General features: G+C 49.3%; 8 protein-coding genes across 8 annotated transcripts; 5 read left to right on the top strand and 3 right to left on the bottom strand.

The window, feature by feature from the left end:
• Window positions 1–451: 451 nt before the first annotated feature.
• Window positions 452–1,880, top strand: HOO65_060655 (uncharacterized protein; the record flags this gene model as incomplete). Its single annotated transcript, XM_071003889.1, has 2 exons — window positions 452–520; window positions 591–1,880. 2 exons carry the CDS (start codon window positions 452–454, stop codon window positions 1,878–1,880), a joined length of 1,359 nt encoding a protein of 452 aa, XP_070858005.1.
• A 2,758-nt stretch (window positions 1,881–4,638) lies between these two features.
• HOO65_060654 (putative cellulose-growth-specific protein) lies at window positions 4,639–5,736 on the top strand (the record flags this gene model as incomplete). Its single annotated transcript, XM_071001188.1, has 1 exon — window positions 4,639–5,736. The coding sequence occupies one exon, from the start codon at window positions 4,639–4,641 to the stop codon at window positions 5,734–5,736; it is 1,098 nt and encodes a 365-aa protein (XP_070858004.1).
• A 1,140-nt stretch (window positions 5,737–6,876) lies between these two features.
• On the top strand, window positions 6,877–8,658 carry HOO65_060653 (Uracil permease; the record flags this gene model as incomplete). The annotated part of the gene is made up of 1 exon (XM_071001187.1): window positions 6,877–8,658. The coding sequence occupies one exon, from the start codon at window positions 6,877–6,879 to the stop codon at window positions 8,656–8,658; it is 1,782 nt and encodes a 593-aa protein (XP_070858003.1).
• A 452-nt stretch (window positions 8,659–9,110) lies between these two features.
• Window positions 9,111–10,214, bottom strand: HOO65_060652 (Endo-beta-1,4-glucanase D; the record flags this gene model as incomplete). The annotated part of the gene is made up of 1 exon (XM_071001186.1): window positions 9,111–10,214. The coding sequence occupies one exon, from the start codon at window positions 10,212–10,214 to the stop codon at window positions 9,111–9,113; it is 1,104 nt and encodes a 367-aa protein (XP_070858002.1).
• A 3,977-nt stretch (window positions 10,215–14,191) lies between these two features.
• On the bottom strand, window positions 14,192–15,814 carry HOO65_060651 (putative pectate lyase A; the record flags this gene model as incomplete). The annotated part of the gene is made up of 1 exon (XM_071001185.1): window positions 14,192–15,814. The coding sequence occupies one exon, from the start codon at window positions 15,812–15,814 to the stop codon at window positions 14,192–14,194; it is 1,623 nt and encodes a 540-aa protein (XP_070858001.1).
• Window positions 15,815–18,592: 2,778 nt separating this feature from the next.
• HOO65_060650 (Alginate lyase) lies at window positions 18,593–19,933 on the top strand (the record flags this gene model as incomplete). The annotated part of the gene is made up of 3 exons (XM_071003908.1): window positions 18,593–19,171; window positions 19,273–19,571; window positions 19,645–19,933. The coding sequence occupies 3 exons, from the start codon at window positions 18,593–18,595 to the stop codon at window positions 19,931–19,933; spliced, it is 1,167 nt and encodes a 388-aa protein (XP_070858000.1).
• A 1,715-nt stretch (window positions 19,934–21,648) lies between these two features.
• On the bottom strand, window positions 21,649–22,795 carry HOO65_060649 (uncharacterized protein; the record flags this gene model as incomplete). Its single annotated transcript, XM_071003958.1, has 5 exons — window positions 21,649–21,755; window positions 21,816–21,897; window positions 21,960–22,169; window positions 22,281–22,532; window positions 22,604–22,795. The coding sequence occupies 5 exons, from the start codon at window positions 22,793–22,795 to the stop codon at window positions 21,649–21,651; spliced, it is 843 nt and encodes a 280-aa protein (XP_070857999.1).
• An 868-nt stretch (window positions 22,796–23,663) lies between these two features.
• On the top strand, window positions 23,664–23,912 carry HOO65_060648 (uncharacterized protein; the record flags this gene model as incomplete). Its single annotated transcript, XM_071001184.1, has 1 exon — window positions 23,664–23,912. One exon carries the CDS (start codon window positions 23,664–23,666, stop codon window positions 23,910–23,912), a length of 249 nt encoding a protein of 82 aa, XP_070857998.1.
• Between the last annotated feature and the right edge of the window lie 2,051 nt (window positions 23,913–25,963).

The raw sequence follows: 25,963 nt of genomic DNA, 5'->3' as shown, positions 1-25,963 counted from the left end.
ACCCCCACACCTCATCTTGTCTACCCCCGACTTTAGCCCCGAAGGCCAGGCAGGACCAAGGATAGACTGGCGCATGCATCCAGCGTGCTAGTCAAGATCTACAGCGGATAGAGAAAGGATCAGAAGACAGGAAAGACCGGACGAGGCAAAAGATCACTTTGACTAAATGTAACCAGACTTGAAAGTTCCATTCGTATAGCAGTGTAGGCAGCCGGGATTTTCTATATAACACCTCCGGCGCCAACCCCTCCTCACTCTTCTCTGCTCTTCTGTTCTTCATCCCAGAGCCCCTTACAACTCTTCCTCAGTCATTCGCTTCAGCTTTTTTGCTTGGATTTGGATACCCGTTTGCTTAATACTTACTTCTCTTCCGTTCTTACCTCCAGAGTCTTGGATTATCTTAATTCTTTTTCTTTGTTCCTGTGCGACGACCCCACCCTGTCTTTATACAATGACTATCCTACGCAATGTTATGCTGGGCCTGGCCGTTGGTGCTGCCAACGTTATGGCTGGTCACTGTGTAAGTTGCTGACCTCAGCTCGTATAAGCTGGACCCTAACCCTGAGGAATATACTAACTTCTGTCTCCAGGCCCCTGACGCCTGCTCTGAGGCCGTTGCCGGTGCTGGTTTGGCTTGCGGCGACTTCCTGAAGCCTTCATACAATTCCACTCCTGTTGTCCCTGAGGCTTTGGCTCACGTCTGTGATGTTGCTGCAGTCAGCTCCGCCTGCCATTGCGCAACCCCCACCGCGCCTGTGCCCACCACTTCGCTGCCCTACCATCCCCCGACACTGTCGGCCATCACGACCCCTTCTGTCCCGGTCGCCCCTTCGTCTCCTTCGGGCGGCTGGCCCACCTCCCTTCCTCCTTACATCACTGTCTACACCACCACGTCGACTGTCTGCAACACTGAGGTCCACACTATAACTTCGTGCGGCCCTGAGGTCCAGCACTGCCCTGCTGAGAGCACTGTTGTTGTGACTAGCACCATCCCCCTCTACACCACCGTCTGCCCTGTCACTGAGACCATCACACCTACCACCTGGGGCCCCAAGCCCACCACCTGGGCTCCCCCGGCTAACACCACCAAGCTTATCACCTCGACCATCTACAGTACGCATGTCTACACCAAGACTGCCTGCCCTCCTGAGGTCAAGGACTGCCCTGCCCACTCTAAGACTGTGACCACTGAGATCATCCCCATCAAAACTACAGTCTGCCCTCCTGAGGTCCCTACGCCCGAGGTCCCTACGCCTGAGGTCCCCCCTCCTCCCCCCGTTGGCTCTGTTACTATCGTTGTTCCTACCCACAACGGCACCATTCCTACCTATGTTAAGCCCCCCGTCAAGCCTACCAGCATTGCACCTCCTTCTCCCCCCTCTCCTCCTTCTCCTCCCTCTCCTCCCTCTCCTCCCTCTCCTCCCTCTCCTCCCTCTCCTCCCTCTCCTCCTTCTCCTCCCTCTCCTCCTTCTCCCCCTTCTCCTCCCTCCCCTCCTTCTCCTCCTCATGAGAGCACCTTCAGCACTGTGGTTGTCTCTACTCCTGGCGCCGTGCCCCCCGTTGTGCCCCCTGTTGTGGTCCCTCCTGTTGCTGTCCCTCCTGCTGAGACCACTCCCGTTGCTGTCCCTCCTGCTGAGACCACTCCCGTTGCTGTCCCTCCCGTTGAGGCCACCACCCCTGGCGCTGTTCCTCCTCCCGCCGGCAACACACCTTCGGTGCCTGCCGCCAATACTCCGGTCCCTGCTGGATCTTCGCCTGCCGTTATCACTACAGCCGCTGCTACTACCGGCCCCTCAATCGTTGCTACGGCCGGCGGTGTATCAATCAAGTCTAGCATCATTGCTATGGCTCTGCCTCTACTAGTTGCCGCTCTCCTGTAATAAGGATAAGCCTTCTTGCGCAATCATGAGATAGGGGATTGTTAATTAAAGGGAGAGCATGCTGTGCTCCTTGACCTCGTCTATCCCCTACTTCTTACCCTTTGCACACAAAAGCCCCGTTGCGTTATTTCTTTGTTCTTTTTCTTTTTCTACCTTACCACAGTCATTCCTTATTTCTTTTCCAGATTATTGTTTTATTTGGGCTAGTAACTTGTGCCTAATTTGTCAACATTCCTTTATGTGTCTCTTATCTATCTTTGTGGTAAGGTGCTCGTGGCTAGGCTTTAGAAAATCATTGTCTTAATCTAGTAGTGGTGTTCGACGATGATAGTTTAATACGATATTTTTAATACACGATTTGCCCTGATTTCTATAAATACGGTAGCCTAAGAACTCATTCGTAAATGATCGGCTGGCTTGCCAGAGTGGTGTTTCCGTTGCGTAGGCGGGTTGTGACTATGGGAGAAAAACGCAGATCTGAGGACAATGTTGGGGGCATATTTATTGTATGTTGGATCATGGTAGATAGTATGCGACAGCTACACCATCCACAGCCTAGTATCACGTAGGGTTATGCTCTAAGACTCCGACTTGAGACCTAGCCCCGTCTGAACTTTCATATTTTGTTTGTGTTCTGCTCTTGGACCTCTTTTGAAACTCACTGATTGTTCCTAACACAGCAGCAATAAGTTGACCGATTTACTCTCATTATATTGATGGTTAATTAGAGGATCACGTGGATAGAGATAAGCTGCAGGGGGATGGATAGAAGAAAATCAAACAGGGTCTGCCGCGGCCAAGCTTGGCGAGCCAGGCGTCGTCTTGCTACAGCTTGTGTTTGGAAAGTTTCAGCAACTTGGTTTCAGTGCTGGAGAGCTGGAGTTGAGCCGCCCCGTTCTCAGATAGAAGAGAAAGCCGCAAGAAAGCCGCCATGTTATCCCCACCCTAGTGAAGGAAGCGTCTACCTGACACGGACCCCTAGGCCGCAGGCTTTATTTACTTTTTTTCCTCTTCACTAGTTTACGGGTAAATCTCCGTAACTTCCTGAGTGACAGCACAGCATAAGATTTTCTCCGCAGATAGAGCCTTAGACTCGCAGAAAGTCGCTGAGGAGGTGCAGTCCCTTTGGGATAGGGGGACAAGTAGCAAGGCCGAAGGTGGACCTTGGCCAGGCCCAGGCTTTGGACTGCCTCCTCTTTTTCCCGCACTACCTACGGCCCCTGCGCCTGTTCCAAAGGGTTGTGGTCGCTAAACCCAACGGGAACTTGTCCTTGTAATGTTATTTGATGTTATAAGCTAAGAACTACAGCACAGGGCACAGAGCGCGTCGTTTGATCTCTGTGATTCCCGTAGACGTTGGATATATTCAAGTTCAAGTTCAGGGCACAGAGCACAGAGCATAGAATAGCTGTGTTGATTCTGCCGAATTGACAAACTGGGCTGATCATCCATTGATTTGCTCATGAGAATAAAAGAATAAAAAAAACATGTGAGAGGATACTTCACACAGGCCAAGAGAGTAGTAAGCCAACCGGTATATCCGCTGCAATAAATAGCAGCTTTGTTGTCTGGATGATCAACTCTGGAGACCTGTCAAGTTTCTAAGAGGGCCTTGGCCGAGGGTTGAGTGCGCGTTTCGAACATGGACGGCCTGTATGCCAAGGCTCAATAAGAGAAGCCCCGATCAGAAGTTCAGACAAGGTCCAGAAATAGGATGCGCTATGAGTTCGGGCTGCGTCAATTATGGGGGCGAAGAGGAAAGAGAAGGGCAAAGAGAAAACTGCTGGTTAGAGTTAACCATAACATTAGATTAGTTAAGACAAAAGACAATCCAAGAGTGTAGAGAAAGAGAATTGCTCTATGCTCTATGCTGTGTGCTGCTGTGATGTGCCGGTTGTGCCACCGCCCTAAGGGATTTTTCTTTGCTTCTTCCCCCCCCCCCCCCCCCCCCCTTTCTAGCCCCTTCTCCTATGAACTCCGTCTAATCTCTTGGGACATGTTAAACTGACTAACTTGACTCAGCCTGTTGGTTTTTCTTCCGCTCCCTCATTATCACTCACCCTTGTCATCACATTAGCCCGAGTTTCAGGCTTATTTGGCCAGGCGAGACGTCACAGACTGTAGACTACTGGCCATACCATCCTAATATTCTGCCGCTACTAGTGCTGCTGCTATCCACTCGGCGTTTATTTTCCTTCTTTTGTTAAATCCACCTGACTTGTTTCTTGTACCTCGTAACGCATGAGATCCTGTATGAACATGGAACAAGAATGTCAGGAATAAGGATGGGACCAGGGACAGGACCAGGACCAGGGACAGGGACAGGACGCATATTCCACCAATTGCTGCGGTTTTGTGCCCAAACTTGAGATGAAGGCTTCCGAGCCAGCTAAACACCAGACCCAGGGCCATGGCCCAGCTGTGCCTTTACTCCTCTCCCACAGACTTATAAGAGCTGCTCGTCTGCCGTCATCCATTGTTTCTTTCTCCTCTTCTCTCCAGTCTCGTCTCTCATTCTCACCTCTCTTCCTACCAAACACTCTCTTTCTTCTTGCAGCCTGGGCCTGCCTTTTTTTTTTTTGTTTGTTTTCTTCTTCTTCCACACTCATTCAGTACATCGCGCTAGCCGTGATAAACTCTCGTTACTCAATACCTTTCTTTTCTACTACCAGTTCTTTCTTTTTTTTTTTTGAACCCTTCTTTTCTTAACGCCTCTTTCCTCCCTTTTGACTTTCTTCTCTCTCCCTCATCACTCAAGATGCATTTCTCTGCTGCTACTCTTATGGCCGTTGTGGCTTCTCTGCCCTCGACCCTGGCCCACTACAACTTCGACTGCCTGATCGTCAACGGCGAGGTTAGTCAGCCTTACGAGTTTGTCCGTCAAACCACCAACGCCAACTCCCCCATCACTGATGTCACCTCCCCCGACATGATTTGCAATGCCGGTGGTCTCGACGCTGCTATCATGGCCAAGACTCAGACCAAGACTGTTGCTCCCGGCGATGAGCTCGGCTTCAACGTCAACAGTGAGCTGGGTCACCCCGGTCCTCTTTCCCTGTGGATGTCCAAGGCTCCCGAAGGTAGCACTGCTGCCACCTACAAGGGCGACGGTGACTGGTTCAAGGTCTACGAGTTGACCACTAGCTCCATCACTGCCGAGGGTCTGCAATGGGCTACCTTCAACGGTGGCGGTGCTAAGAACTTCACCTTCACCCTGCCCACCGATCTCCCCGCTGGCGACTACCTGTTCCGTGCCGAGCACATTGCCCTACACGGTGCCGGCAGTGCTGGTGGTGCTCAGTTCTACATTGGCTGTGCCCAGCTAACCGTTACTGGCTCTGGAACCGGCTCTCCTGCTCCCGTCACCAAGATTCCTGGTGTTTACACTGGCAACGAGCCTGGTATTCTGATCAACCTTTACTACCCTGCTCCCACTTCGTATGAGGCTCCTGGCCCCGTCACCTGGCCCGGCGCTTGCATTGACCACACCGTCAACCTGAACGGTCAGACCAGCGACGGTAACTGCAACGGTGATGACGGCTCTGGCAGCTCTGGCTCCGGATCTCCTGGCACTCCCAGCTCTTCTGCCCCCTACCCCACTGGAACCACTCCATCAAACGCTCCCGTTGGTACTGGCTCCTCCACCAAGCCCACTTCCAGCGCCGCTGCTCCTAAGAGCCCCGTCTCCTCCTCAAACCCTGTTGGTAACGACGCAACCCCTACTACTCCCACTGCCGACGAGTACGCCAAGCCCAGCAGCACACAGTCCTCTTCACCCTCGACAAACAGCAAGGCTCCCTCCACCTGTTCTCGCCGCCGCCGTGCTCGCCGTGCTGCTCAGGCTGCCCGCGTTTAAGCAAACGGGTAATGGAAGAGGGCTTTTTCCTTGAGAAGCCGTCAGCATGAGAAATAGACAGATACACAGGATGTGTCATTATCAGGCGGAAGAGTGCTACAATCAATGGTGTAGATGATTGACCGCATATTCTTGTATATACTACTAGCTATAATAAACAACTAGCGAAGATTTTACTGTTCTTCCAATCAAACGATGTGCATTTTGACTTGTGTGTCAATATGTTTTTATTTAATTAGCATGTGTGTAATAAAATATTCACTCTAATCCCTGAAGAAGGAAAATCCTGGAACAACGCTACAGTTTCACAATGTGGGCTGTGCACCAGTGCAGCTGGGCTGGGAAGCCAGCGTAAAATATGCCAACGATGAGACGTAGTTAGCTGTCTTGTTTTTGAATTGCCTTTCCAATTCTTGTCCTGGTTATTCTTCTTTTCTTCTTGACTTACATACCAAGATAAAGCACAAGTGATTTGTATAGGTAGTTGCCACAAAGATTTGTCGGTATTATCGAGTCCAAGCCTGTACGACAGTGACCCATATTCTGGAATTTTGTAACAGATTAATGTCTTGTTGTTTTACGTTGTGAAATAGGGAGAGGCTGTAGCGGCGGCGAGCAGACTTTCTTTTCTCCCCTCTGAGGCGACATTTAATTATCCTTTCCTATTACTGTCTCGTGATTGTGCAACAGAGGAAGAGTTGAGAACAAGGCCAGAGTCAAAAATTTCGATCCAAAAACCCTAGGGCTAGGGTTAGATGACGTCAACATGGTCCTCCCGCCCACTCAAAGGGAAACGATGTCAAGATATTTCTTATCTCTGTGTAGATATATATGTATACAAAAGCCCAGTATGTGTGCAGCCAGGGCAGGAAGTGGTATCACTTCCCCCCATTCCCCCCCACACAAGGGCACGGGTGCCATCTGCATCCCAAAAAATCCTTTGGCGCACTTGTGCGATAAGCCTCAGCTTTGTACGTTGATGCTTGAGATAAGAAATGGAATGATAGATGGTGGTTTTGTTTAGCAGTAAAAGCTTCAAACAGATGGCACTTTCTAAACCCTTTAAGAAATACCCATCGAGGCCGCAACTTCACGTACAAGCAGCCTCACAACCTTACCAAATACAACTTGCTGGTAACAATGTCGGCTTATCACAACACATCCAGGTCTTCTGTGCAAGCAACTGCAGGCTCTTCCCAGTCACTCTCAATAACTACGGCTCAAGACACTGAATACACCCCGCTTTTGACGCCCCGAACACCCCGTTTACCATCCCGCTCTCGTCGCATCCGCAATCTAGCCCGAAATGCCCTCAAAAGCCTAGAAATACCGCCCGGCAATGGCCTCCTTACATCGTGGGCCATGAATGAAGATACTCGGCCATTGCCGCCATCGCGCCGCACGTACGGGCCGTGGCACTTCATTGGCCTGTGGATTGTCACAGGATCCTTCAACATTGGTGGTTGGACTACCGGATCGTCGCTGATCTCGCTGGGCCTCAACGTCCAACAAGCCATGGCGACTGTGATCATCGGCCACATGATTGTCGGCCTCATCTGCGTTCTGTCAGGCGCTCCCGGCGCCAAGTGGAACATTGGTTTTCCTATCCTCCAACGGTCCCCATGGGGCATCCATGGTGCCCTGGTGCCCCTAATACAACGCGTGATGCTAAGCTTTGTGTGGTACTCAACGCAGGTGTACTGGGGTGGACAATGCGTGCGAACCTTGCTCACGGCGATCTGGCCCACTTTTGGCGGGTTCAATGCCCCTTTGGCGGGAGGGACAATGACGGTGGCTGATTTAGTTGGCTTTGTAGCCTTTTCTGCAATGTGTCTGCCACTAATCTGGATTAAGCCTGAAAAATACAAGACGCCATTTACCGTTGCTGCCATCACTGTCATCCCGACTGTCTTTGCTCTAGTATCCTGGTCGATATACACTACCGGCTCAGCCGGTCCACTTGTGCGCGATGTTCGCGTCATAGGGATTGTCCCAGCCGAGGGTTCCCGGCTCGCGTGGATGCTTGTCTTTGGCGTGTGCACCAATATCGGCGGCATCTCAGCGCACATCTTTAGCCAGTCTGACTACACTCGCTTTGCTCGGCGGCCACGTGATCAGCTAGTTAGTCAACTCGTCTTTGTTCCTCTGAACACGATCGTGGTGGCGTTTATCGGCATTGTGTGCACGTCGTGCGCTGTTGAGCTGTTCCCCGAGCATCGCGGTACGCTGCTCTGGGAGCCTTTCCGTTTTTTGGATGCTGTTCAAATGCATTACAGGAATTCCCTAGCGTCTCGTGCAGGTGTTGCAACGGCTAGCACTGCGTTTATTCTAGCACAGCTTGGCATTGCTGTCGCTGGCAACGCCCTGTCTAATGGTATGGACCTGTCGGGCTTGCTGCCGCGCTACTTCAATCTCCGCAGGGGGGCATATCTTACAGCGGCTGTCGCGTTCCTAATTCAGCCGTGGAAACTGCTCAATGGGGCTAGCAAATTCCTCGTCATTATGGGCGCGTACGGCGTGTTTTTAGGCTCAATGACAGGCGTCATTATGGCAGACTACTATATAATTAGGGGCAGGCGGCTCAAGCTATCAAGCCTATATGAAATATCACCGCGAAGTATCTACTGGTACACCGGCGGTGTCAACTGGCGGGCCAGTGCCGCATGGATCATGGGGACTTGGGCACTGTTACCAGGGTTTGTCAGCAAGATAGTGGCCCCCGAGAAAGAGCTATGGGGCTGGTCACACTTGTACTATATGTCATGGCCACTGGGGTTCGTAGTGGCTATGGGAGCATACGTAGGACTAGACTATGTGTGGCCAATAGCACATGCGGGCGAAGTTGACGAGGGTGACTACTTCGGCAGGCTTGAGATAGTGGGGGGAAGCAATGACAGTAACACAGAGACTGGGAAGAAGTGAGACCAAGAAGCATAACTAATGGAATATCAGAACCACGGCAGAAAATGATACAATGGCGTGGCAATGTGGCAATGTAACATCGCAATTGTGACCATGTACAATAGTGACACTACATGAAATGTGTAAAGTATATCTACGATTAAGTAGCACCACGTGCATCTACAATCCATACATGAGTTGAAGTTTCATCAATTACTTTGACATAAATCACTCTTTCACAATCACTTATTATAATTCACGAAAATTTAAATTTTTGGTATTCCATAAGCATTGCTATTAAAAGAAGAAGAACCTAGAATCATAGGTCCCAAGTCCGTCGCTAGCAATCATGTGTATTAGCTATCTGCCAGGACACAACGTCCTACCACTGAAGAAGGAAAAAGAATTTATAAAGTAAGAGACAAGAAAAATAAAGGGAATAAAATGCGCCAAGTCCCAGTCAAGGCTAGCATTTAGACGCTGTTCTCGCGGGCCAGAGCAGCGCGGCGAGCAGCACGGGAACGGCGGCGGTAGCACGGAGCCTTGGAAGTTCCAGCGGGCGAGGAAGCCGAGGTGTTGGAAGCAGGAGGGTTAACGGAGGGAGTCTGGACCGAAGGGGTCTGGACAGAGGGGGTCTGAACCGAGGGGTTCTGGACAGAGGGGGTCTGAACCGAGGGGTTCTGGACAGAGGGGGTCTGAACCGAGGGGTTCTGGACAGAGGGGGTGCTGGCGGAGGAGGGAGTCTGGGCAGGGTTGCCGTAGGTAGGAGTGCTAGAAGCAGAGCCAGTGGGAGCGGGGGTAGTTCCCTCCTCGGGGGTAGAAGAAGTAGGAGTGGAGGGGGTGGTGGAAGAGCCACCAGCACCGGACCACAGAGCGGGACCAGGAATGGGGTAGCTGGTGACAGTGCCGTAGACGTTGAACACAATACCGGCATCACTGTAAGTGTAGCCAGTGTTGAAGTCAAAGTTGGTGTCAGGCACGGCGCTGCCAGTGCCGGTGATGTCAAACTGCACGCAAGTGGGGTAGAACTGAGCACCACGAGCAGGGTTCGAGCTGTAGGCAACCTCACCCTCGTGCAGGCCAATGATTTCCTGGCGGATGATGTACTTGCCGGGCTTCAGGGTGGCGGGGATGGTGAAGTCGTACTTGCCCTTGGCAGCGATCAGAGCATCAGTGGCCCACTGGCTACCATCATATCCGTCCTCAGCAATCTTAGACCAGATGCCAGAGGCACCGTTAGTCTCGGTGTACTCGGCAATGTAAGTAATAAGAGGACCCTTGTGCGAAGCAGCGAGAATGTCATCGCCACGGTTGTCGTGGTACCACTCAAAGGTGATCTTGTCACCAGCGGCAGCAGAGACGAACTCAGCAACAGCCTTGCCACCGTTGACATTGCAGACCAGGTCAGGAGAAGTCAGGTCCTTAACGGGGTTGTTGTTGGTGGGAGAACGGATGTAGACGTTGCGGCCATCGCCCTGGTCAACACCGTTAACCCAGGCAGAGAAAAGGGTGGTGTGAGCTGAGACAGCCGAGGCCATGGAAATGGCAGACAATATAGAGGACTTGGTGAAGTACATTTTGAAGATAGAAGAATAAAATAAAGAGGGCTTGAAGAAGAAGCGATCACAGTTGGAATGTAACAAAAAAAGGTATTTGTCAACAAAAAAAAAAGAAAGATACAAGTTTGTAAGAGAGAGTGAGTAAGAATATCAAATTCTAAGAATAGAGAACGGACCAGCCAAAGTGGTAAAAGAGCTTATGAAAAGAGAGTGAAGTGATAACGCGACGTCGAGCCGATGGAGATAGAAAGGAATAAACCAGAAAGCATCCAAGGTGAGGAGGACGGCCACCTTTATAGAAAGAGGAGGAGGCGACAAAATGGGTCCCTTAGCTCTCTTTGCTGCTGCTGCCGTGGGAAGCTTGGCAACCCTTTGCGGCGGGTGCACTTGGTCTGGGGACTTGGGTTGAACTTGGCTCTTCCTTGGCTGGTTCAGGCTTCCAATATGATACAGCTAACGGAGCCCACCCCCCCCTGCAGCTTCAGGTGCATTCGCCGTCTTGTTGTTTTGCATCCAATGTACCAATCCTGTTCCCGCCTTTCCCTTTCTTTCTCCTTTCCCCTTCTTTGTCTCCTTGTGCTTGCTTCTGGTGTCCTTGTCCCTCCCTCCCTTCCTTCTCTACGTCTCTTCCTCTTGCTCCCCTCTTCTGTCCTTACTTCTCCTTGCCTTCTTCTCCCTTGGCCGTTGATCCCTGGCGATGGTCTTGTTCATTTCATAACCTTCGTCCGATATCTCTCAACTCCTTTTCCCCGTACGACCCACTTCGTTTGTGTCAAGTTTTGTTGACTTATTAAGGCCAACAGACTGGCGTCTCGCTAAAGGCAGATATCAAGGGAAAGAAAGGGAAAAAATAAAATACAAGAAGGCTAGTTTTGCTAAGCATCGGGTATCACATACCCCGTTAGGCATGGCATGTCTGAATCAGGGCTAGTGAGGCTTTATCCTGTAGTCCTGATACAAAGAGAGAGGAGGAGCAGAATCCAATAATGTTAAGATTGGCGTTATATTTAGCGGGATGAAAGAAGGGTTCGTGGGTTGTCTGGCAAAAGGCTGGGTGAGAGGTATAATAACGCACCATATTCTATGCCATGTCAACCATCCGTTTTTTTTTAGCGGCACCTTTAGCTATGACTATCGCTCTGCTACAATAGCCTGTCCTCTCTTCCACAATAGCTCTCTAAGTAATTCATAAGATCTACAGCTGCAGTGGCCTTTAGTGTTTGACGTGCTTCTAAAAACTGCAATCAACAGCGCCTAAGAAAAGAACAAACTTAAATCCCAACCGTACAGATCAGCGGATGTGTCTGGAGCTCAGACCTTGGCTGCATCTCCTCCTTCGTCTACTCCCACTCTTCCGGCCATCAATCTAACACTCTAAACACGCACGTACACACGTCTGCATAGCGAGACGCCTTGTCTACAGCCAATAAGCATTTCAAGACTTGATCCCCCCTCACATCGCTTCTCGCTTTATTGCCTTCTTATGTGCCCAGGCCAATGCTTGTTCCATTCACACCCCACTTCGCGTCTTCGCTTGGAGTCTAAACAGGGATGTACAGGCTGTGGGATGGGGAGGGCCTGTTTCTTCGAAGGCTTGGCAGGTTTGATAAAAAGTGAATTTCCCCTTTTTTCCTATGCTGTTGCAGCTCCTCACCGTATCTTTGTATGCCGTGATCTCCTGTCAAGTGGTGAAAATTAGTCCGTTAGTCCGCTAGCGCCTCTGCCTGCAACTTGTGACGCCAAGAAGTTACACCGTCTCGCCGACACAACTCTTGTAGCCTGTAGAAATTGTAGGAAGCCTAACTGCGTCAAAGAGCGGTAGGGTTGGGGTTGAAGCAGTAGCTCGAAAGGTGTTTTACTTTTGCCTTGGCTCTGTTGCTCTTTCTTTTATTATTCCTGTGTGCGTGTCTCTCTTCCAAGTATTCCTCCGCCTGTTCTTGATTGTGCCCAGTCCTAAAAGGAACGTTCATCCCTTGTGCCGGTTACGTGGGGCATTAAAGTTGGCTCCTGTCTGTGACTTAACGGTCGTGGGTTAACTGGGTGATTCTGGCTATCTTGTGTTTGTTTATCTAATATGTCTGGGCCATCTGGCAAGCTACCATGGTTAGGGAAGATATCATGAACTTCTTTGCTGCTAGTTGGCAGCTTGGGACTAGCATGCAAGCATGGCGACGTTAGGCGAGAAAGCACATGGATAAATGAAAGAACAGACAATATTGGGCTTTCATCTTCGTTTGTAATAAACAACAAAGAAAAAAGTAGCCCTCTGCTGATTCTGAAACACGATAGCGCCTTGCTTTTGTCTTTCTTTTGTCTTTTGTTCTTTCTTTTTCTTGCTTTTTCCCCTTTATTCTATTGAATATACACACACTTTTGCTTTTGGCCTTTTCTTTCACTCTACTTACATAATTGTGCAAGCATTGAGACATGAGACATAAGCGAAAGCCCCTTTGTATAGTGAGAAGCCCAATACCCTTGCCTCCATTTCCAGCCCGGAACAATTCCCTGTTACGCTAACCTAAAGTGCTAGCGCATTCAAAGCCCTGCAAAATGTAGCAGCGGCTGGACTGTGGATCTGGCTTAGTCACGGCTGTAGAGGCAAGGGGAAGGGCGAAACATGGGATGAAGACGCTATTTTCTAGAAAGAGACGGGACAAAGGGGGCGTAATGAGACACGCCAAGACCAGCAATATTGGTTCCTTTCGTAGAAGAAGCTTCTTTGGGAATAAGAAGAGGCTAGACCTGGGACTGTAGACTACGAATAACTGGAGTAGGGGCTGGATTTTCCCCGGCTAGAGGCGGCCTTTCGTTTCTGTCGAGCTTTGGCCACTAATTTGGTTGGAAGCAGACCCTCGAGAGAACTCTGGTTGATGTCCGGATAAACCGATAAGAACATCGTTCCTATCAGAAAGGTCACCATTTAAGAAAAGGGGTAATGAAACTTGGGGGCGAGGGAAAAAGATAGAACCGGAAGAAAACTCAATGGAATTGCTGGACCTATATTCTCATAGTTCCTCTCATTTTCCTCTTCTCTTGGTCAAAGAGGCATGCAATATGGCGACAGCTACATGTGCCGTCCCCCGTAGTCTTTTCGGGGCCCAATTGGGCCACAGGTACCCGTGGTTTTAAAATCACACGGGACCCGCGGGACTTGCGTAAACTTCCACTTTCGGCACCATTAATCGCCACCACGACGCGTAAAATCGCAGCAATAACGCTCTTTAACCATGGAGAAGTAGGTAACGCAATAATGGAACAAGCCTGGATTGAAGTCGTAGCTTTGTTCCCTAACGATTATCTCCCACCTGCAAGTGAATATGAGTTTCGAGAGTCACTTTTTCATCATCGCCAACTCACAATAGAACCTATTGCTATTTAATAAAAGAGCTGTTTTTGCAACTTGGATGTCTAATTGGGCCCCGAAAAGACTACGGGGGACGGCGCATGTAGCTGTCGCCACGCAATACGTCCTTAGGGTTATTGGTAGTGAGAAACACGGTTACACCGCCATGGTTGATGTGTTGTGTAACGTAAGCCGTGTAAGTGGTATTATAGGTCGCAATTACCATAACGAAGAGTGTCAAGACAGACAATGGGATGGCCAAGATATTGCATAAGATAAAACAATCAAGCAGAGCTATAATTCAAGTTGGTGTTGGGTTATAAGTAAAAACACTTTCAATATACTCATCTACGTCACTTGGTATTTAGGCAAAAAAAAAAGTTTGAAGAATCAATCTGTCCATGTATTAAGAATCGAAGAAAAAAAGAGAATTGAGAAAAAGGCTCGCATAGCAAGCGCTTCTTTCCCAAGAAGAAGAAATATGTACTAATTAAAACCGAAAAGCACCGATGTCGCTCGTCTTTCCGTACACAAAGGGATCCTCAAGATAGACAGACAAGCAGTCTATCCAGTTGTTCATTGTCCTTGCACACTCTCTCTCTATATCTAATCAGCAACACCATATTTCATGTCCGGCTATGTGCTCTCAAATTTACAGAGAAGCAGTAGGACCAACAGACGCCTTGACGCTAGCACAAATGCCTGCACCAGGAGCAGCAGTGTACTGGTAGGGGGGCTTGTAGTCGCAGGTCTGAGTGATGTCAATGGGGGCGTTGTTGAAAGAGTTGTCCTTGTCAATGGCGAAACCAGCCTCGGAAGAGTCCAGGTTGGTCATGATAGCCTTCTCAACGTTGATGAACTCGTTGCCCTCAACCAGAACCTGGGCGCCCATGCGAGAGTTGACACCGGAGGTGACAATGTCCTCGTAGCAGTTGTTGAAGATATGGGCAGTACCGAAGCGGATTGAGGGGCAGCGAGAGCCAATGTTGTTCCAGTAGTTGTTGTGGTAGGTGACGTGCAGGAAGCCAGTGTCCTCGCCAGTGTTGCTGTCAGAGTGACCAACCAGCGAAGCCTTGTAGTGGTTCTTGAAGCTGTTGTACGAGACAGTCACCATGTCAGCAGCGTGGGTAATGTCCAGCAGACCATCGTAGAAGTCCTTGTTACCGGTGTTGGTGCCCATGGAGGAGAAGGCAATGTGATCGATCCAAACCTGAGTAGCCTTGTCAACAGCGATAATGTCCTTGGCCTCGGGAGGGTTGTGCAGGTTCAGGTTTTGGATGATAACGTTTTTGACGCCCTTGACAACAAAGCCAGTCTCCTCGCATCCAGAGTCAGCACCAACACCAATGATGGAGGTATCAGAGGCCACCTTGATGATACCACAGCCCTTGAGGCTACCGCTGACGCGGACAACACCACCAGCTCCCGCAGCAGTAGTCAGTTCAGCACAGCTGGTGACAGTGGTGCCGGCGCCAGAGCCACCACCAGTGGTGCCCGCGCCGTAGCCGATAATGGTGCCATCGCCAGAGTAGGTCGAACCGCCAGAGCCAGAGCCGCCAGAGCCACCTGAGCCGCCAGAGCCAGTGGAGGCAGGAAGGTCGGGGTTAGTACCGGTGGCATAGTAGCCTGAGTCAGAGCCGTAGGTGTAGCCGGAACCGTAATCAGAGCTGGACTTGGAGTCAGGCTGAGAGCTGGAGTCAGGCTGAGAGCTGGAGTCAGGCTGAGAGCTGGAGTCAGGCTGAGAGCTGGAGTCAGGCTGAGAGCTGGAGTCAGGCTGAGAGCTGGAGTCAGAGCCAGTGCCAGTGCCTAGGGGAGCAGCACCAGAAGTGGTCTTGACCTTCTTGGCCTTGGTGGTCTTGGCCTTCTTGGTGCTGGTAGGCTTGGCAGAATAAGCAGCGGCCTCACTAGTGCTGCTAGCAGCATAGTCGTCAGTCTCACCATCGTCCTTCTCGTCAGACTCCTTCTCGTCAGTCTCCTTCTCATCAGTGGACTCAGCCTCAACAGAGCCGCCAGAGCTGGGAGTGGGAGTAGGAGTAGCGTAGCCGCCGTAGCGAGTGCGAGTGCGCATAGTGCTAGGGATGCCACCAGCAGGGTAGCTACCAGTAGGGTATGTTCCCATGGGGTTGACAGAAGGAGTAGTCGGCTGCTCATCGGAGCCAGGAGCAGGGCAGTCCGCGACTTGGCGGGCAGCAACAGCGCCGTAGTTGGCAGGGATGTTAGCGGCCATGGAGGCAGCGGCACCAGCCAGAAGAGAGACGAAAACGCGGGAGTGCATTGTGAAAGAGTGGGATTATATAAAATAAAAAAAGAAAGGTTATATAAAGAGGGGTGGGTTAGAAGGGAAAAAGCCTGGAAAAAACGTGTAAAGAAGGAAATAAACAAAGTGTAGATAGTGAAAGACTAGGTGAATACGGGTTTAATGATTGTACTAGTGGTAATAAAAACGAATGGCTACCAGAGCTCGAGGGGTGAAAGAAAGAGAAGGGAAGGAAAAAAGTGAGTGAGTGATCAAAGGACAATGAACAGAATGAGTTGATGATGAGAGAGAAAGGGAAGGAAGAAAGAAGTTTGGACGAGAATCGGCAGCCATCTTATAAGATTCGTCCCAAGGTGGGAAGACTAAGAAATCGACGGATAACATGGTCCCTTCTACCCTCAAGGGCCAAGGCCCATATCCAGCTATTCTTCTGATCCATGACGCCGGCCACGGAGAAACTTGCGCAGTGTGAGCTTCAAGTTTCCCAAACATCGAACGGCCATAGCATACGAAATTGGCCGAACTTCTACTAGCTTGCTTAGGGGCGAGGGGTGAGGCGCGAGGTGTGAGGGGGGAGGGGTGAGGGTGGAGGGGGGAGGGGGGAGGGGGTGGTCCTGTTGTTGGTGGGGGCCCCTAAAGCCGCCATTTGTCTGTGTCCATGGGGTATGTACTTGTTTGATGGGATGGGATGAGATGGAAAGCTAAGAAGGTTTTCTTTTGTTAGTGACAACAAAGACCCCTCCCCTCCCTCCTTAGGCCTGCTCAGCGACTAGGGCAGCAAAGTAAGAGGAGCACCATGTAGTCGTATTCGTCTGTTCTTGCCTATGGATTTTAGTTTGTGATTATTCTTAGTGGCCTAGATCGCCGTCGAGTCGAGCCTTGTTGGGCCGAATTTCCGTTTGCACATCTCATCCTCAGTCCGTCCTGATATGTGGGAAAGTTCATCCGTTCAAACCATAATGTTTGAGAACGGATTCGCCATGAAACAGGGGAAGAGAACTTAGCTCTGCCCAAGAAACTCTCAGTCGATCCAAGGGATCGCCTTCTGCTTCACGTAAATCATAGAACCAGTGCATCAATGAGTAGGGCTTATCATACTATGCTTATTTTCTCCCTCCTGTTTCTGTTCGGGGCTGCTGCTTGACATTTCTTATGGTGGGTTAATCGTTTTGCTCAGCCGCAGCTTTGGCGTTTGAGCCACCTTCCCGCCTGGGACTAATCCACAGGTTTGCCCTTGGCTTCACATCAGGACTCTTCCGTACGAGCTTGGTGGTTACAGAAGCCTTATCAAAGGCCAAAGCTAGGGTCGAAGTCAATACTAGAAGGCTCCTTGCTCCCTTCCACCTCCATGATGGACACTTTGTTCGCTACTAGTCTTGCCAAGACTTCTCAGGTTGTGTGATAGTTAACAGGTTTGACTGGGGGTGACCTGTGGGGGCGTAATATTAAAGGGTCAAAGCACGTCAAAAAAGGTCTTGGCAACGGGTAGTCCAACACCACAAAGCTATGTGCAAGTTGTGATATTCTACATGTATTTTCTTTTCAATATCTGACGTTGAAGTAAAGTAAGACCGATCTCTAGGAGCACAAATCTTAATCAGGGTGTTAGTCAGTGAGTTCTCCAGATTTTAGAACTACCGGTCATCGTGGGAAAGGTAAAAAAAAGAAAAGAAAAACAATAATCAGGTGTTTAGTCGCTAAAACATCAGGAAGTTTGGTACCTAGGATTAGGGGGACAAGCTAATAACCCTCTGGTAACCCTAGTATTCAGTGTAGGAAGTCTACGGAACTATGCACGGATCAGACCAGAGACGTGCCAAGAGACATGGGTTCGTAGAAGTAGTCAATATAGGCGAGATATTGTGGATTTCATTGACAAATAGAAGAGGACCCTAGACGGAATAAAGACCTAATGAAGCGAGGCGTAAGGAACAGACACATAGGGCGGTAAGGGGGGGCGAGAAAACAGAGATTATAGGGGATAAGTGAGGAAATAGCCCTATGTATAGCGTCAGTATAAGGAGGTAAAATGCACGTATGCATCTATCTAATGTGTCTATTGTGTACTTACTATGTTAACCGCTCATACAAATCATAGGCTCCCCTCCTTCGGACAATATCCAGCGATTAAATATTGCAACCACGCCAACAGGCCATGCATAAAAAGCGACTGCAATAAACTTGATACACTTCGGGGTCTTCTTCCTGGCGGTGCTCCTGAATGGACGTATGTAATGTATTAAAGTCCCCCAATGTCGTATACTGCTAGTCTTGGTGGTGTTTCTAAGACCAGCTTACAATTTTCTCTATGTGCTTGTCTGCGAGGCTCTTGCCAAGCACTCACAGGCCCTCGAAACATTATAAGGAAAAGGCGCCTCGAACACTTTCGAAGACCAAAAGAAACTGGTTTGGGTCCGAGCAAGTGATCTGAGTTCATGTCAGGTGAGCTGTATTTAGAAACACATAGGAGAGCCCTTGTGCAACGAAGACAACTAAACCCTAGTTTGAGGAACTTTGGAGAGGAGCCCACTTGGCCCTGGTTCATTAACCCACGAATACAACCAACTTGAAACGCTGCCCTGTTTCAACTGCAACTGTGTAGAACTGATACGGCTATGCTGTCCCAGGAGGCTTTCTGGCTTCCAGGAGACTGGCGGAATAAAGATATACGGTTGCCCTTAAATCCTTTTGTCTCTAACTCGGAGATTTCCCCGTCTTGTTGTGTCTTATCTTGTTTTTGCCTACGTTCTTTTGATCTGCTTTCGCTACCAGCTGCCGTGCAGCGTGCCGCTCATTATGCTCATCATTAACACAGCCTCGGCTGTGCTATTCACCCTATTCATTCCCTATTTTGCTTCTGCTGTGACCCACCCTGGCCTCCTACACTCTAACGAGGATTTTGAGCGCATCAAGGGCTACATCAGCAGTGGTGCCGAGCCCCAACTTTCGGGCTGGAAGAAGCTGGAGAAGCGAGCCAACAAGGACTATCAGCCAGCTGCGGCTGAGACGGTCTGTCGTGGCGCCTCTTGGTGCAATCCCCAGAACTATCCGGTGTTATTTCGCGACGCCCACTCGGCGTATGTCAACTCTGTCTACTGGAAATTGACGGGAGACGCGGCATTTGGCGATGCGGCTGCTCGGACACTCGATGCTTGGGCGTCAGAGCTAAAGGTCATCACTGGGAGCAGTGACAAGTTCCTTGTGGCTGGTCTGCAGGGCTACCAGATGGCTAACGCAGCCGAGGTTTTGCGCGACTATAGTGGATGGAAAGGCCTTGAGGCTACTATTACCATGATGCAAGATGTTTTTCTTCCAATGAACGAAGATTTTGTCAGAAACCACAACGGCAAGAGCGTAGAGCACTACTGGGCCAATGTAAGTTGATGATGGTGCTGGGTACTGTCATTTTATCCACGGAAGAAAAGATGGAAAAAGGAAGAGAAAAGAAGAAGAAAGCTAATAGACGTCTAATCTAGTGGGGCCTTGCCAACCTCTGCAGCATGCATGCCATTGGTGTCCTGACCGATAACGACACGGCCATCCAGATGGCTTACGATACCTTCAAGCAGGGCCCAGGCATGGAGGCCCTCCCCAATGCCATTTGGGAAATACACACGGAAGAGGGCTCGGGCAAAGAGTTAGGCCAGGGCCAGGAGTCTGGCCGTGACCAAGGCCATTCTATACTCAATTTCGCGCTGTTAGGCACTCTAGCCCAGCAAGCGTGGAACCAGGGCGAAGACCTCTTCGGCTTGATGAACAACCGGATACTTGCAGGGTAAGAAACACATTTGGCCCTGACTTTGCGTCACTACTGGGAATTCTAGCTAAAAGTAACATGCGTCAATCAGATCCGAGTATGTTTCAAAATACAATGTTGGCGAGGATGTCCCATACACTCCGTACCGTGGCGCCACTGTCATTGGTGCGGATGGTCGTGGTGGTAACCGTCCCATTGCAGAGCTCCTTATTGGCCACTACGAAGGTGTTAAGGGTCTCAATGCCTCCTGGACTCAAAGGTATCGTGAGCAGGTCCTTGCAGCAGGGGGTGGGGCGGAGGGTGGTGGTGGCGACTACGGCCCGAACTCGGGCGGCTATGATCAGCTTGGCTTTGGCACGATTCTTTACCGACGATCCTAGCGCCTCATTTTGCGGGGGTAGGGGTGCTGGTTTGAGCAGACCTTTTGCCGAAAGTTCTGTGCTAAACGTGCGTGTGTATATACGACATTTACAGTACATAAAACTCAAGTGCACATATTTCATTCAGACTTAGATCTCAGGCTAATACCCCCTTGACAATGGGAGAAAAGATCTTTGAGTTTACTCCTAGAAAAGCACTACGTTGTTGCAGAATTGTGACAGGCAGTTTGGTGATTGTGGCAGCACATAGCTTGTTGGCTGAATGAAGCAAGTAACAAAGAGTGGCTTTGGTTTCTGCTGTGTTTAGAAAGTGGTTTTAACAGTAGATATTAGGAGGACGTACTGAATGCCCCGTGAAGAAGAGGAAGAAGGAAATAAGTTATTATTGAAGTTGTTCTATGTCTATCTAAGTCTAGTCCGAGGGACGGATCTCGGCCGGTTTATATATCCATCAATCACTACCATGTTCTGGATCGAGCACTTGGGCCTTGGAAGAAGACCCTTGATGTCTGATTCTAACTCTAACGTTTGGGCGAACTGGATCAGGGTCAGCAATCTTGGTAACCCTGACTTAGGTTACTGACAGGTTTCCTGGAGTTGGGAAAGTCTGTTGCGACTAGAAAGCCGACTTTATCTAGGGGCAGTTGATAGACTTGCCATTTGTTTCTAGGATAGTATGACGTAAGGTTTTGTCTCAGTTGATGTTTTGCTTTGGAAGAGTTTGGAAGACATTATTTAACTCACTTGCGCTGAGCTCCGTCACCTTTGGCCACGCTGAACAGGTAGATAGATCTTGGTTGTTTGGCTGTTTATGCAAGTAGATCACTGCTTGACCGCGGTGTGGGAAGAGCTCCTAGCAACGTGACTCGGGCGTGGGGCCATGAACGCGGTGGTAGATCCACATCATTTCCATGACTGATTGGGAACAACTAAAAAGCTTGTGAGCTTACTAGTGCCTCAAATACCTCATGATTTGCAGACCATCTGCGAGTGGGTTGCCCAGGGGACTAGTTGGCCTAGGGTAGGGCTGTTAATAATCTAGGCAGTATAGGTAGCCGGCATTGGGTAAGTTAGGAGATAAAAGAATATAAACTCCGAACTCGAAACTCCTCAACAAGGAGCTTGATTACTGGGGACATCGTATTGTAAGTATCGTTTTATGTTACACAGAGACATACTGATGTGGTGGTATGGCATGGCATGGAATATACTGCACTACACTGCATTCAGTAGGCACTCACCTACATTGCTATACAGCTTGATACACTATCGCAGAACTTGGCATTATCTCTAGCTGAATATACCGCTCAGAAGTAGTTGAATGATAGAGGGTAACTGCAGATGGAGTTTGACATGCTTATTGCCGGCGTGTCGGGAAGGCAGCTAAACCACTTGGCCTGTAGAAGACAGGGCTTATTATTCCATTCTCAGCTGCGCTTGTGGCTTTAGGTGATAGCGTGAAGATGGCGTGTTTTGGTTGACCTGTGGCGGCCAGGCTGAATGTGTATGGCGAGCCGCTGGACCGGTGGTAGAATAGGAGTGGAAAGAGCACACAGCTGCAGAGCGAAGAGATGACATAAAGATCGATTACACATCAATTGGTATGGTGAAAAGTGGTGCTATGTATTAATGCGTCTCTAGTGAGACACTGTAGAGGAGGTGACTACATTGGGCCTAAATGGTAGACCATTGGCATCACACGGTAACAGGCAGAATTAATCATCAAACATGGATTCGGCCTCGGACACTGCTTTCCGTATCACTTCTGGATTCATCTTGGCAAGGATTTCCTTCCGTGGTTTAAAGATGCGCGAGTAGAACTCTATATGTACGGAAAGGTTAGCAACCTAGACGTGCCTAGGGGGGAAAACATGATACATACCACCCTCAATGCCGTTGTTATCAGACTGTACGGCTACCACACGGGAGGAATACGACCATGCCTTAAGGCTAATATGGTACACCTGCTCGAAATTAGATTACAATTCTGCGAAAGGTTTTCCAACCTAAAACCTGCGGTGCCTACCTTGAAATACGGGTGTATGCTGTCAGGAAAGCGTAGGATGCCAATGTCCATGATTTTCTTTTCGTGTTTTTCGGCCTTGTAGATTGCAGTTCCGATATCAGTGACCGTGGCACCAGACCATGCGACAATTTCAGCAAGCTCCTCGATGGAGATTGGTGTTGCAGCAAGAACATCGCTGTCGTTGACTAGATTGTGAAACCATAGTTTGACCTACAAGAAGCACTAGTTAGTATGTGGTTCGACCTGGAACTGGCCCTATAGGTAGCTTGCCTCTTCGACAATGTCGACGTCTGCTGCTCCGCTCATCTTGAACGCGTGCACCTCTTTCTTCAGTAGCATGTTCTTGCGATGCACAGGCTCACCTGAGCTCTCAACAAGGTTGTTTTCCGTAAATGCCTGTTCGATGGTCTTCCATTTTCGCTGGCTAGGCGGTATCTTCTTGATCATGCGCACAGTTCCGGCAATCATTACTTTCAGGTTCGAGTCGAGAAGCTTAATTGACTCTTTTGAAAGGCCTCCATACGACGGAGCAAGATCGACGTGGAGATAGTCATCACTAGAAACATCGCGTATCTACGCTTGGTTGTTAGCACGGCAAGATGGAGGTACGGTAAGTTATGCAGCGATTGACCTCGCAAACCAACCTTGGCAAAATTGTAGGCATTGACTAATTCGTGAATATCATATCCGCTTTCCACAAAGACGTTTGTAACCACCTGAGCAGAGCCACCAGTACCGCCGGTTGCGCTGCCACCAGCTCCGCCAGTTGCACTGCCCCCTCTGGCATCGCCGGTTCTGATTCCCCCCTGCACTTGAACTTCCGTTGCAGCACTCATAGCTGTGAGTAGAATTGAGAAAAAAGCGCGCTTGGCCTATCACAATCGGCGTGCTGTTGGGATAAGGTAGTGTACACGGGCGATGCAGTGATTAAGGGTAAATCATTTTGCAGTCTAGACACACCGATTCTTAGAACTCTGCAACGAGAAAAAACAGTGGCGTGACTGGCAAATGTTCTAGACTGGCCCATTGCGATATCTATCTATGAGGGGCCAATATGAGTGGTTTCTCCATTCACGAAAGTTTTTGTCTGAGACGTGTGCGCTGGATATTCTGGCAGGGTTGAGACATGTGTCTGAATGTGTATATAAGATGACGATGAAATACAACGCGAAGTCAGGTCACCATATTTTGGCATCATTTTCGACGCCCGGCATCCTGCAGGCTGATAGCCCTGCAGGCAATATATATTTGCATTAGGACTTAACATCGGCCACGGATATGTGATTTTCATTTTCCAACCTCTATTAGGCGCGTCGCGTGAGTTGCTGACGACTTCATGTCTAAAACAACCTGCATGTCGACGCAAACACCACCGATGCGGAAGGGGAGGGGGAAGAAGAGGGCAAAGGAAATAGGGAGAGAGGGGTGGAGAGGGCCGGGGCGAAGAGCAAGAAAGAAAGTCGGCCTTGGGGTCGAAGAGGCGTTCTAGACTTGTTGGCGAGAGGGAGGCTGCTCAGCATGCTACATACAGACTTGTTGAATGACAATCTCTACCTGGCTGCTGTATAAAAGCCCCAGGTCGCCGCCTTCAATCCGTCGTTTCTAGTCTTCTCTCGACACCATCAACAAGCACTTCTCAGACATTCATCAATCAAAACCAAGCACTCTTCTTTATACTTTATAACATCCAACCAACCGCCCAACATGAACTCCAACACTGCTACTCCCGGCTCCAACACCAACCAGAACCAGGGCAACTCTGGTACCAGCTACCAGAACCAGGGCAACTCTGGAACCACCAACCAGGGCAATTCTGGAAACAAGACCGTCGGCGACATCACCACTGGTGCTGCAACTGGTGGTAGTGTTACTGGCGGCACCGGCGCTCATGTCGGCGGCGGCAAAGGTGGCGATGCTACTGGCGGCAGCGTCTCTACCGGCGTCAACTTTTAAATGGCTAAGGCCTTTTCAGTGAATGGTGAGCTGAGATTTCCGATTGAATAGAAGACCCGCCTGCTAACTAGTCGTGAATGAAGTGCATTGAGAACTTGGCCTCTTGCACCTCAAACCTTGTGCCTTAGACCTTTCGTTGTTAGTGGGGAAAGAACATAGTGGCCCTTGATAAGATCAAACACGTGGTATGAATACAATTGCGAGATTTTAAGGCAGTAACTGTTGACGATAAGATGTGACTATGAGTACTGTAATTGAGTGAGTACATGTGACGATCACCATATGTCCTTGGGGCTAATAGTGCCGCGTCAAATACCCGCCACACTGGCTGGGGTAAGAGGGTACAGGGCATAGCCAAGAGGCCTTGAACATGTCCATTGTGATGTTATGAACAGCGATTGGATCAAAGATACTGTAGTGATCGCACCAAAGATGCTGGATCATTATAGCCAAGATGACTAGGCTCTAATCTTTTCTTGCTGTTCTTGTAATTTTCCTCGATTTAACACCTTCACCGCACACCAAAATCGCAAATCAATGCTGCCTTTAGACTAGCCAGTAGTAAGCTAGACAGAGGGTTTCCAATTAAAATTCGAATTTCTACCTTCATTACAGGAAGCTCAGCTAGGCTTGTGGTTGGAGGCTAGGCTACAGCAGCGGTTGGGGCTATTGTAATCGTCGATTTCCGTGTGCCAAATGGGGCAGAAAGCTCACTCGTGCATGGCGTAGAGAAGGTTTTGCAATGCCCTCAAGAGAGAAGTCAGACAGATCGCTGTGAAAATCAAACAAGATTACACCGTAAGACTGCCATGAAAGTAGGAAACAGGATGAAAAAACATGAAAAAAAGACCTACCCGGCGTAATCTGCCGCAGCACTTCTTTGTTGAGACAACCACTGGAATTGGGCGAGATCATCATGAGAATGCTGAAGAAAGCTTACAAAAGTTTGGAGAAAAGATAGCATGCTGAAAAACAGATCACACGGATAGCCAGGGCGCTTAGAGGATGTAATCACGTCTGGACTGGGGTTTCTAGATGTCTCGGTTTATACAGCTGCAGGGGAATTTAGCATATCTCATGTACGTGGCTTACATATGATGTCTTTGGAGGAGCAACGTAACTAAAATCTCGCCGACTCGCGTACGTATGGGGTAAGTGGTCGGTTGCGGCTACGTTCAAACAAGTAGCTGGGCGAGTTTTGTATCTGTAGATGCTTTATAATGCCGCTCTTGCACTCTAGCGCTCGAGCTAACACATACAAACCAGGCCTCACACATTATTCAACAGCATAGTTGAAAAGTCGTATTGTAGTTAGTTACTTACTAGAAGAACCTAGCTGAAAGTTTGTTAAGACACTAGCTAGCCTTGGACTTGCTGCATTATATTTCAAAGGGCTACTAGCTATCGAAAGACATAACTAACTACATGCAGGGTGGAAGATTATTGCTGAGACTAAATGGTTCAAGAGTTAAAGTCACCTTGCATGGCGAAGATAGTGAATAGGGTACAGGGACCCTAGGCGGCATGTGTTACTATTACCATGCACCACCACCCTTTCGACAACCCCACCCTTTCGTCAAGCAAAAAAAAAATTCCACCACCAAAACTCAGCTATTTCATTTACACAGAATCAAGCCAAAATAAAAGTTGTTTGTAAATTTTAACCTCATTCGAGTTTGCCATTGATTTATCTATTGAACCTTAGGTCTTTTGGCTCGTTTTGCAGACCGAGTGGTTCGCTGAGGTGGTATGTTTTTCTCGCTAACTTCAACAACTGAAGCAGCCTCTGATTCTGGCCCAGACTCCTTTGATGAGCTGTCATTCACCACAACAAGCTTCTTTTCGCTTTCTTTTTGGGAAAGGCTTTCTTCAGCCACTAGAGCTTCACTTAGAGTCATGAAACGCCTATTGGGATTAGGTAATGCCTTCCTCTTCTTCCCTCTTTTCAGACAGGCCAGTTGCTCCTCTAGACCTGCAATCCTCATGGTATACGCTGTCAACGTCTGCTGCTGCGCTTCAAACCCTTTGGCTATCACGTTATACTGTCTCCG

Source organism: Ceratocystis lukuohia, assembly GCF_044167205.1.
Source record: "Ceratocystis lukuohia strain C4212 chromosome Unknown Supercontig6_pilon, whole genome shotgun sequence".
In the NCBI taxonomy this organism is placed as follows: domain Eukaryota; kingdom Fungi; phylum Ascomycota; class Sordariomycetes; order Microascales; family Ceratocystidaceae; genus Ceratocystis; species Ceratocystis lukuohia.
This window is presented reverse-complemented; position numbering and strand designations above follow the sequence as displayed.